The sequence below is a fragment of the Cottoperca gobio genome, chromosome 13, assembly GCF_900634415.1.
Source record: "Cottoperca gobio chromosome 13, fCotGob3.1, whole genome shotgun sequence".
In the NCBI taxonomy this organism is placed as follows: Eukaryota; Metazoa; Chordata; class Actinopteri; order Perciformes; family Bovichtidae; genus Cottoperca; species Cottoperca gobio.
Genome location: NC_041367.1, coordinates 7,280,318 through 7,292,644, shown reverse-complemented (window position 1 = coordinate 7,292,644; position 12,327 = coordinate 7,280,318). Strand labels below are relative to the sequence as shown.

General features: G+C 38.7%; 1 protein-coding gene across 1 annotated transcript in view; it reads left to right on the top strand.

The window, feature by feature from the left end:
* The window catches only part of pde2a (phosphodiesterase 2A), a 91,907-nt gene extending 80,585 nt beyond the window's left edge, over positions 1-11,322 (top strand). Inside the window, 14 exon segments of the mRNA XM_029445868.1 lie at positions 1-74; positions 1,659-1,736; positions 1,845-1,967; positions 2,082-2,152; positions 2,797-2,919; positions 3,011-3,098; positions 3,622-3,669; positions 4,238-4,312; positions 4,432-4,531; positions 5,374-5,486; positions 6,516-6,554; positions 6,654-6,760; positions 7,954-7,978; positions 7,980-11,322. The exon segment at positions 1-74 is cut by the window's left edge and continues 39 nt beyond it. Coding sequence (XP_029301728.1) covers positions 1-74; positions 1,659-1,736; positions 1,845-1,967; positions 2,082-2,152; positions 2,797-2,919; positions 3,011-3,098; positions 3,622-3,669; positions 4,238-4,312; positions 4,432-4,531; positions 5,374-5,486; positions 6,516-6,554; positions 6,654-6,760; positions 7,954-7,978; positions 7,980-8,189 — 1,274 coding nt within the window. The 3' untranslated portion in view covers positions 8,190-11,322.
* The last annotated feature ends 1,005 nt before the right edge of the window (positions 11,323-12,327 follow it).

Sequence of the window (12,327 nt, the reverse complement as noted above, 5' to 3'; positions counted from 1 at the left end):
GACCGTGGTTCAACCGCTTTGACGAGGACCTGGCCACGGCTTTCTCCATCTACTGCGGTATCAGCATCGCTCATGTAAGTCTCTTATCCCGCTGAAAGAACTGACCTTTACATGTTGTGGTTCGGTGTGTTGAATAGCCACCGACGTTAGGTCAGGGATGAGGCTGTAAACAAAGCATAGTGCCTCAAATCCACAGTTGCAAATGAATTAAAACACTTAAACGTCTCACTTTACAAGAGAAGACAGCTTCTATCACGTTCTTTGATCATCTCTGTTCGCAGCAATTCAAAAGTGTGAAACATTAAAAGGGAATTAATGCAGCATTTTTTAATTACACATTCAAACATACTCATTGTAAACAATCCCAGGTCATTAACTCCACTTGGTTTTGATAGCTCACACAATTAATGTAATGTATGATAATGTCATTTCTGCAAGTTTCATGCACCATAATAATCCTTAATTCAATTTGACTGCATGAGAGGACTACAAAGAAAGTTTAGAAAATAAGATTTACACTTGTGTATTATTGGTCTCCTCCTTAAAACAGTGTGGAAGATCTTTTGTCAGTGCTGTCAGAAAGATCAATCCTGTCTGGCCAGATGGGATCAGTTCAGTGGGAGCAAAAAGCTCCATCAAGGCGGAGCAGAGCAAAGCCTCGGGGGAAATTTTAAGAGATTCAGTCTGTGATGGAACTGAGTGGCTTTTACGGCGTAGTTCAGAGGCAGTGTATGACTGCTGCAGAGCCATTAACACACATTCAGCCACGCTAGTGAATGCAGCTCATGAAGAAGATGATGAAGATGTTATGTTATGTTGTTACGGTTTTTATTGTTTGACATTGAATCTATCGGAACCTTAAACAACCGGATATTTATAATCTCAGATCCCAACGTTTTCTTTTTTCATTTGCTGTTAAACCGGTTTTTCAAAATGTGATGATCAAAAATTGTCTTCGTATTTCTCATTACTAAATCTATACTAGAACGTAGTGGAAATATTGAATAAAATAGATTTAACTGGATTTATTTATCTTCCCTTAAAGAATGCTGTTAAGCCGTCACACTTGATTTGAGTAATTTAAAGGATTCACAACGGATTTCACATTATGTGCTATAAGAAAGGTAACACAGACTGAGACGGAGATAAAACAGAGACCGGATTTACAGGAAGGAGGGAAGGAAAAGAAACCCTGAAACGCAAAGTACAGCTGTGATGATATTTTATTTACGATTCACCTTCGTATCAAGCAGTACTGGTAGCGTCTGACCTTTGAATGACTGCAGGTACTCAATAGTTTATCTATAAACTGTAAAGTTAATTGTTTATAGTTCATTGTTAATCATTTAAACATGACCACATGTATTATTTATTCATGGTGACCAGTATGCTGTGTGTTGGGGATGATCTATAATAAGCAGGAGGCAAAGTTTGTGACTTTTCTGAAGATGTTGTTACAAAACCATATTTTAAAATCAAGCTATTTTGGATGCCAAAGATCGAACACCGTCTCAGTCTACCCAGTTATATCTTTCAAAATAAAGAAAAGGAAGAACAAAGAAGAGAGTTCTTGCTTGCTGTAACCAAACAGTAGCCTGTTATGTATCTAACTGTTGATTTGTTATAGTTTTACTTTAATATGGTGTTTGTTTCTCTAGTCTTTGCTCTACAAGAGAGTCCATGAAGCTCAGTTCAGGTCCCACCTGGCCAACGAGATGATGATGTACCATATGAAGGTAAAGTCCGATTTGTACATCTCACTCACTCTCGCACACCGACGCTTCGTATTTATTGACACTGTCCAAATTATTTACTCAATATGATTCAGTATGTGTATGTTGCAGGTTTCAGAGGAAGAGGTTACTAAGCTGCTGGTGACGGGGGTTGAACCCGTATTGGAGATCCACCCGTGCTTCGCCGAGTTCACGTACACACCTCGCTCCCTACCTGATGACACCACGCCGTTGGTAAGAGACAGAGGTTAAGAGAAAAAGTGAGAATTAGAGAGACAGAGAGGGATTAGATACACAGAAAAAAGCGGAAACAAAAAATGTAACTGATCCTGTTGTGTGTGTCTGCAGTGCATCCTGAGCATGTTTGAAGACATGGGTTTCATCAACACATACAAGATTGACCTACACACTCTCGCCAGGTCTGACAACTCCATCAATTCATATACTGAATATAAGAGCCTGTGTGTATGAGTGTGTCCTCCAGTTACTTTAAGTAGTCTGCATTAATGACTAGTTTCTGATCTGATGTTTCACTTTTCTTACCTTTGATTTATTAAGAATACTTCCAGCTTTTGTTTTTGTCCCTATTTTAAATAATTTTCCATCATTTGCTCACATTCATGTCAACCGTTTTATAGTCTGCTAGAGGTAACTGCTTTTGGGGTTGAATTACTGTAATCATCATTGATGCTACTATATATAGACATATACATATACATATATATATATATATATATATATATATATATATATATATATATATATATATATATATATATGTAAGCAGCTCTCTAGTGACCAGAAGATTTGTCAGAATGTATCAGTAGAGCTGTAAAGTATTGGAATATGTTGTATGTGTCAAAGTTATTCTTTAACTTGGGGATAGGAACAGTTTCTGATGCTCCGTATCAGCTTTGCAGCAAAGTTATTATATGGTGAACTAAAAACAAACCTGCTCCTAAAGATCAGTCCTCAATCAATTACTAGAAAGCCACTGGATTACTTGTGCTTCATGCAGCATGCTGTGTTGTACATGGTCATTAAACTCCTGCTTTGGTTTCAGGTTCTGTCTGATGGTGAAGAAAGGCTACAGGGACCCTCCCTACCACAACTGGATGCACGCCTTCTCTGTCTCACACTTCTGCTACCTGCTCTACAAAAACCTAGGGCTATCCAACTACCTCGAGTACGTGTAAAACACTTTTCTCCGGTTACACAAGTAGCACAGTTCAGTTGTTTCGATCCTTAATTAAACCTCCTTTTTTCCTCCTTTTTAGGGAAATAGAGATTCTAGCTCTCTTTGTCTCCTGTATGTGCCATGACCTGGACCACCGTGGCACCAACAATTCTTTTCAAGTCGCCTCAGTAAGACCTCAAATTATTTTTATGTTTCCGCTTTGTTAGAGGGCTTACAACGAAAGTATCAAAAATTATCCAAAGGGGGAAAGGGAGAATGAACCTCCTGAATAGGAAGCAGAGCATCTGCACTTTATAAATGCAGACCAAAAATTGACATTTAGATGCTGAGGAAACGTCAATAAGAGCCAGGCTCATAATGATATCCAAGTCTGTGTATCTCTTCATCTGTGACTTTGCCCCAGTGAGACACTAGATGTCATTGTGATTTTAAAAAAGCATGTTGCTCTGCTCCACTATAATCATGTGTAACCCTCCAGTAACTAAATGACGCACACACCGACTCTCATTATGCAACAAGGGTCATCGTTTTATCAGCTTCTTTTGTGATTTCTCTATTTGAAGATTTATATTCAGGCTACAGTGCAGTTAAAGAAAAAGGTTTTATTGAAGGACGTTGCTTCATTTGAATCAATATATTGTGTACTCTGAAAGGATTGTGTTTCATTTGTCGATCTCTTTCTATTTTCAGCAATCTGTGCTGGCTGCTCTCTACAGCTCTGAGGGATCTGTGATGGAGGTAAACTCGCAACCAGTTACATCACATCACAGGGATGTGGGAGAGCTGACTGGAAACCTATCAGAGCTATAACAACATGAGGGATATGTGGGATGAACCTTTATTGCAAAAGGTTGTGTTGTACTGGAATTGTTACGCTGAGAGCTGTTCCTATTTTTTGTCCTTCTCATTTACATTCATGAGAGGGTCAGAATATTAGAATCACCTCTGAATACAATAGAGTCCACAACACTACTGACTATGACCTCAATGCTAATGCAAGTGCATTATGTTAAGCACTTTGTAGAATTTAACTTTGTCGACTGAGAAAAATACAATCTTCTTATATTCATTTGTTCCTTCGTTGTTGATGAACTTCAGTATGTGTGATCTACTAATATTGTTTTGTGCTGGTCCGACACCTAGTGGCCAAAATCAAACTTGATTTCCTTGCAGCAGTGATGAGGCACTGGGAGGCATGTAAATTGGCTTTGCTTGTTGCATTGCAACATGACTCAACATTCCTTTAGAAGCAACATTTTCAAATGTACTTATTCCAGTCCCCATCACGCTTTATTTGCCATGACAGAGACATCACTTTGCCCAGGCCATTGCCATTCTGAACACTCACGGCTGCAACATCTTTGACAAGTTCAACAGGAAGGTAAGATATCAAATCTGACATTCACACACTTTACAAATGTCTCTCACTTATAAGTTCCCTTTACTTCATTCGGCTACCCGTGTATGTGCAAGCATGAGTTATTTTTGATGTTTTTTTAGGACTACACGCGCATGCTGGATTTGATTAGAGACATCATTCTGGCTACAGACCTGGCTCACCACCTTCGTATTTTCAAGGACTTGCAGAAGATGGCTGATGGTACGCGACAGTAGTTCAGTATGCACAGAGAAGGGAGACTTTGTTGAGATGATTAGCTCAAAGCAATTACTCTAAACTGTTTATTTTTTGTTTTTTTCCTTAAATTAACATGGGCTGATTTCACAAGAGACAAAACGCAACATTAAAAATAAAAGCATTCTGTATTGAATATAGAAATTCAAGTAAACCTATAGATTAAGTCCATTTTTTGGCAAAACAAATACTGACATTTTATATTAATCAATGTCCTCTGCTGGCTCCCTTCTTGGCCCCACACAAAAGGTACATAATGACTTTTCATTATGTCGTGACTTATGTTCTGGTCACACTTGCAGCGTTTATCACAGACATTCTTAGTAATCCTCCACTTTTATTGGACTATTTACCCTTTTGAGCAGACAGTTGCTTACTGCACTCTTACATAAAATAATTGGCTGTAACCTCCTGGCCAGTGGTTTGTTACGCATGAATGCAAGCAATTATAAGTTATCCTGAGTGAAAGTCTCTTCAGTGGAGTCATTGTGTGCTGTTAAAGTAACTCAAGGACAGCTTCTAAACCAGTTAGCGACCGCCGTGCACCACAGAGTGTGCAACTTTTCAATCATGGATGAAAGTAGTTTGACCCAGCACTAAATGGAAACATACAGTGTTAAGATACCATTTAAACAGTATTTCTTCTTCACAAACTGCTTGTACCTAACATACAATTGTGGCTTCTGCTCATCAATATCAGTGAAATGTTTTCATAAAAGGGGTCAAGTACTCTAGAGTTATTACCAGTCTTCACAAAGCTTTCATCTAATTTACTGTAGAGTCATTTCTTTTGCCTGTGTGTGTTTTAGACGGATACAACCGAAAAAACCGTAACCACCGCTCCATGCTGCTGTGCCTCTTGATGACATCGTGTGACCTGTCAGACCAAACCAAGGGCTGGAAAACCACACGCAAGATTGCTGTCAGTTCATAGTCTCTACGCCAATGTCTATACTTCACATTATAACCACACGTCTGCATAAATGTGTCGTTTTTAATATATAATGGACTTCAACATAAGAAATATGGATGTGTGTGTATTTCTATTTATCACCACGTTTAAGTTGGGGAATAAAAAACAATATATATGAATCAGCACACAGTTTATATGCTCTCTCTGTTAGTTGACATGCAGTAGCAGAACGTTTCTCCACAGTGTTAAAGCAGCTCCTATTTTCAGCAGCGCATTCCTAAAGATCTCCAATTCCCAATGACTATACAGTAAAACTGACCCCTTTCTGGGACAATGAAGATTATGAGATGTTTAGCTGTACATTTAGAAACAACCTCTCGGACTATATTCTATTCTATTCTGGGAAACTGCATTTTTGGATTATGTTTAAGCTTGGTCTGCCCCCTTTTTCAATACCACAACCCCTGACCCGTGACCTAAATCTTACACCCCAAATCTCCAAACACCTACAGTACAGCAAATGCACTGTAATCCTTCTCCCGAGAACTGAAAACATATTTAATTCAGGGTCTGGCTTGTATTGGTCTCAGTTGGTACATTATTTTTGCCAGAAAATTCACAGGGATTAATGAAACAACTGCAAGCTCACCAAATATTGAAATGTAATAAAGGGGAATGACATTTTATCTTAGATTACAGCATTATTGTGATTCAGCATAGTCAGTTTAAAGTAATATTTGCGAAATTGAGAAACCTCTCCCAAAGCTTAAAAAAAACCCAGACAGATTTGCATCAAATATGACATTATGGTATTACAAAGTAGATTGTAATATTATATACAAAATGTGATTTGTGCTTGTTTTAAAATCCAAACGTCTAAACTGAAAAATGTCATTAAGGAGTATTCTGGATTAATCGGCTTTATTGTGTGACAATACATAAATAATTCAACTGTATTTAAGTTCAACTTTATCATTGTCACTATGATTATGAAAGCATATGAACAATAACAGATGTCCGGCCTGTTTGTTTCCACAGGAGCTGATTTATAAAGAGTTCTTCTCTCAAGGAGATCTGGTATGTGTCAGTGTACACTGCATGTTAAAAAGCATGTGATTTAATAAGTGGCTGAGGTGTTGTTTTACTCATGTCTGTCTTTATTATGTGTGTGTGCAGGAAAAAGCCATGGGGAACAGGCCCAGTGAGATGATGGACAGAGAGAAGGCATACATCCCAGAACTACAGATAAGCTTCATGGAACATATCGCCATGCCCATTTACAAGTGCGTACAAAGTGCTAAAGCATCTAACCTCCTACCCCGACCCCGTTAATCACATAACATGTCTAAGGGTCAGGACTGACCTTGGTCCCATTCAGTATGTTTTGTTTTTATTCCTTTAAAGCGGCTCTAATCAATATTTCCTTTTAATTAACAATTAATCAATGAAAAACCCACAGATACATACGCCAGACTCCCTCAGCTTTACAGACCATTAAAGCATCCTTCAGCTCATTGTTATGGTTTTATGACCACACAACTTTACTGCTCTCATCAGCGGGGGGAAAAAACCCGGCAAGCATCAAAACAGCATACAGACACGGTTAGCGACTAGTTGATGAACATAGTAGAGCAATTAGCAGCCAGATATTTCCCTCAGGAGCAAGACGGAGCTAAAGAGAGAGTGAATGTTGGACTGACATTCAGCCAGGCAGGCGGCCAGAAACATGACTCCAAATGAATGATAATGTCGCTCAGTGTCTGCTAAGTATGTAAATAACCAATTGTTGTCAAACATGTTTGCCATATTAACTTTGTAAGATGACATGACAATTTTGTATTTGCAGCCTGTTGCAAGTAGCCAAAAAAAGGTTATTGCAGGTTTAACTAAATTAAGGCTTTACACTAAGGAACACTGTTGGAAAATAAGACATGCAAGATATTATAAAAGAAATTAACCTTGCATAGCGATGAAAAAACGGTCTAGCTTGGTTATATTTCTTTTAACCAATCACAATTGGGCGGTGCTAAGCCCAGGATGCCCTTGCAAAATAGACGCCACGTGAAATATGCGGCCAATGGGAGGCTACAGTCTGCAGCCGGTGAGTCAGACTACAATAAAACAAAGTAGAAAGGCACTAGGAGAGCGTAAACCTCCGCCAAGGCCATTTCCATTAGTGAAAAATAATGTGTGTATGCGTTCCTGTGATGTTTTCAGAATTTAACGGGTTCTTCCTTGCTACATGCCCATGCTACACCTTCCACCAAGTGTCATGACAATCGGTCCAGTAGCTTTTACCTAATACTGCTGAAAAACCAACAAGCCGAACCAAAAACAAAACCTCCCCGTAACATGTATTATCACTTTTCACCGTTTTATTTGAGACTGTAAAAATACTCACAATGAAGATCTTCACTTCATAAAGAATCACAATAACTTGTAGCTCATCTGCCACCACTGCCCTCTGTCCTTTCAGGCTCTTATCTGAACTGCTTCCTGAAGGCCACTGAGCTGTTCGAGAGAGTGGCGGCAAATCGGGAGCAGTGGACCAAAGTGTCCCACAAGTTCAGCATCCGCGGGTTGCCTAGCAACAACAGCCTAGACTTCCTGGACCAGGAATACGAGCTGCTGCAGTCCCAGGGGGCTTTCGGGAGCGACGACCACTGCCTCAATGGATGCCTCGACGATGCAGAAGGAGGGAGCGGTCAGTGACAACAGCGGGCTGCTGACCGTTTCTTGAAGTTTTCTGTGGTCCAATAAGAGGCTGAGGATACCTTTTCAGCGACCTACGAGGGAGGGATCTCTCTGCTGTCTATCACTTAGATGCTTAGCAGGCCATGCAGAATGGACAGGACAAAGTTTCATACTAATTGAATCAGACAGGTGATTTGAAACGAGCAGATCCATCTGAGCCGGTTCAGTGATTAGATGCCACATGTTGCTTGTGTCTCCAGTTCAGGAAAGCAGAAGGTGGTGACTTTTATCTTTTTCAGCAGCTATACTGGAAAAATAAGTTTTGAACCACAAGTCACAAGTTCATTCATACAGTACTGATCCTGATTAAGATTGTAAAAACACTCACACACACATACACACACACACACACACACACTGACACACATATGTACATGCGCATACTGTTTCGACACACAACAGAGGAAAACAATTCTTATGGAAAAGACTACTTCAACATGTAACAGTGAGATGAAGTGCTATACTTTCTATAAAATGTTTCATAATAGCTTATTTTGATTTCAATGGCTCAGCTTTTGTTCACACACAAGCAGCTGCCATAGTTCCTCACCTGATGCTTATGAATGCATGCTGTATGGACACCTCATGTATTATTCCTTTTCTCTTCGTCAGTGTTGATTTCTCCATGGCTAAGAAACTAATGCAGTTCATTTTTATACCATCAGAACAGATTTTTGTATCCAGCTCTTCAAAACATATTTAATTAGTTCATCACCATGTTGTACAAGGGAGATTTAGTTCATTTACTTTCACACCGTTATATTGATTTACTTTTCCTCGATTTTGTGGAGGTTTAAGGGACAAATTGACAATCACTGATCAATGACAGAGTCACAGATCCCTAGCCATAACAACCCACTCCATGCATAAAACATTAAAAACACACACCATGTGCATATTAACTGCATGTCACTGCATCAAGTATGCACCTAAACCTCAAACAAAGGTCGCTCATGACCTAAAACACACCCTGTTTATTTTTCTCCCTTGCACCATTCTCACTTCCTTTTAACTTTGTACTTCAATGAGTTCCTCATACACCACTTTAGATAGAGAGCAACCGAAGCCCTTTAAAAGATCCATCTCATCTGTTAGTGTAAATGTGCCAGAGTAGAGTGTGTTATATGGAGTGTGTCATTGAGTGTGTCATATGGATCTGCCTTATTGCGCATCTTTGCTGCCTTTCTTAGAGCTTTTAATATATGAAAATTGAAATAAAGAGTCTGTTTAATATGTATGTTGTATATTTGTTATAGACATAGTTTGAGTATCAATGTGGTGAATGAATGATCACAATGCTCAAAAGATGTATATTTGTGGAATACCTGTGTGAAGACCTCAGATGTCATGTTCACTTCTTTCTATTTTAAGTTATATATACAACCACCAGTGAATATTAGTTAGACACAACAGCATTTTTTTCAGTCCTGAATGCATCCAAAAATTGTTTAAAAGAAGGAACTAACGATGTAGCCATCATAGAAAAGACTCTGTCCTGAAAGCATCAACAGTTCCATATTGCTGCATCCCAAAGGAAATTAGAGTTAAGTTCTTAGACTGTGCCTCATGTAAAAACAAAAAAGGGGGGCCATGGGGTTTTGTGTTACAATATGCCATATTCAGTTTTACCTTACAATGTTTAAAATAGGAAATGCTGCAGAGTGAGGGTAAAGTAACCACAAAATAGTTACATGAAGAGAAAGTTCTGTAATGGACAACATTACTGTATGTAGGCCGTGTGTGGAGGGGTGAGAATGATTAAGCAAATAAGTGGATGGACAAGTGGGTGTGTAGATGAGAGAGAGCGAGAGAGAGAGAGAGAGAGAGAGAGAGAGCGAGAGCGAGAGAGAGAGAGGACTGCAGGTAGTTGAGTTCAGGGGAAAGCTGGTGCTGATCGTGATGATGCAGATGCAAACCTCAAGTCATCTGACTAGAATCTTTTCAGTCGATAATGTTAATGAAGGAAAAGCAAAAATATTGCAATCATTTTTATTTTCTTGAAAGGGTCTGATGAGGGTGCATTGGGGAGGAAGGTTAGTTGGTAAGATGTGAAGACTCTCTCTCTCTCTCTTTCTCTTTCTCACGTGTGGTTTCCCCACTTCTATCACCTTTAAACCACTGTTTCATACGTACCTGCCTTTTTCATGTGCAATACAAAGTGTCTGCCTCTGTGACGTTGCATAGACTCCTATGTAAATACCTATGCCTCTTGTTAAATTATTGTTAGGTCTGAGTTTCCGAAGGCATTTTAAGTGTAAGATCATGATGTTTCAATGAAAAAATTCAAATGCCTGTGACAATTTTAATCCTTAAATGCTTTGGAGACTCCAGACCTGACACAGTTTTCTATACTGAGTGTGTATTCGTCCCTTTATGTTTGTTTTAGAGAGTCAGGGCTAAATGTGCCAAACAAACATTGTCTACTTCCTGGCCAAGCTGCATAGTGATAAACAGGCATACTGTACCTACAATTATTTTTGTTCTCTAATGTTGGAGGGAAGTCGAGGGCTGTGTTCGTATGAAACCTTTTTCTGGTACATCATCTAGGAATTATAAACCCAATCTATTTCCCATCATCACAGAACAGCGGGACTCCAACCTGTGATGTGATGTCATTGTAATAAACACCCGTGACACAATTGTTAAAAGTGGCAAAAATATAATTGCTGTAAATATCAAAGTTTTAAAAGAAAATGTTACTTGATTGTCCTTCATTATTACAACGGGAAATATTTCAATTATTTAATGTATTCAAAGTGGTTTCATCCTTTTTTTTTAATGCCATTTTTGAACAACCCCAAGCTTCGACCTTTAGACAAAGGAGATGAAAGAAAACCATATGTGTATTCAGGTTCTACATATGATATTCTACCACAAATAGGAACCCAAATTAATCTGAAATGTATACATGATGTTTATACTGAGGACTAAATCCAGCCATGTGTTAATTATTTGTTTTGTTCAACTCTGAGTGCTGGTGGTCTTGTTCTTCTTCAGATGTAATGAACACGGACATTTTTGACAAGAAGACAAATCGATGACATTTTGAGATATTTTTTTTCTTTCTTGGAATAAATCTGGTGAAAGGCTTCTTGGTTGCTGTCTCTAAAAGTGCACTCAACACACCGTTAACTGTAGCTTCACCATACTCTGCAATATTACTTCCCCATGAACTGGAACTTGATTGCCTGGAAAACACTCAGGTGACATTAGGACTCTGCGACACTGATCTAGTCACCACAGTGGCATCTCTGCTGATCCTGTTGGCCAATCCCACATATTGATACTGTATAAGCATGGCCAGATAACACACTGGGGGCCTGGGGCAAACATCTACTACAGTCCACTACTCCCCCAGCGAACAGCAAAATCTGCCATCCACATTCTGCATGTAGTAGGATGCAGGATGACGCTCCATTGAGGACATGCCCTCATTTTTTTTGTGCCAAGAATATATTGCGTTAAACTCCTTAAACGCAACCGAACGATGTCGAATTAAATCAGACAGAAATTTGTTTGGGAATATGCATCACTAGGAATTTGACACAGTTCCTCTCAAAGGGTTAAACGGATGTTTTTCCTACGATGATGCCGTACACATCTGTATCTATTTAAAATAACCCAATTGAAATGTGACAAACCTTGCTATAAACAAAGCTTCTTTCTTTTAAATTAAAAGCATTACATTTTGCATCCCAATTAAAATTGGATTGAAGGTATTCCAGTTTGTAAAAGAACCTTTAAATCCTCTGTGGGAGTAATATTTGATTTATGAATTTGACTTTGCATGCAGGGTTATGCAAGTGCATATTGCACAAATAACACCAAATAATGCAGTCACAACAGAACTTGGATAGGGCAATCGTATATTGAAAAACAAAACAAAAAGCAGAATAGCTAACACTGTACATCCCCAAGTGATTTATATTCAGAAACAATTTTAACAATATGCACAGGTACATAATATAACAGCGACAGGAACCATTCTGTATAAGTATTTTTACTTTTTATACTATACGACATTATTTCTGTACTTCTATTTTATTAAAAGGAACTTTTACTTGTATTTGTGTATTTTTCAGTAGTGGACGAAGTA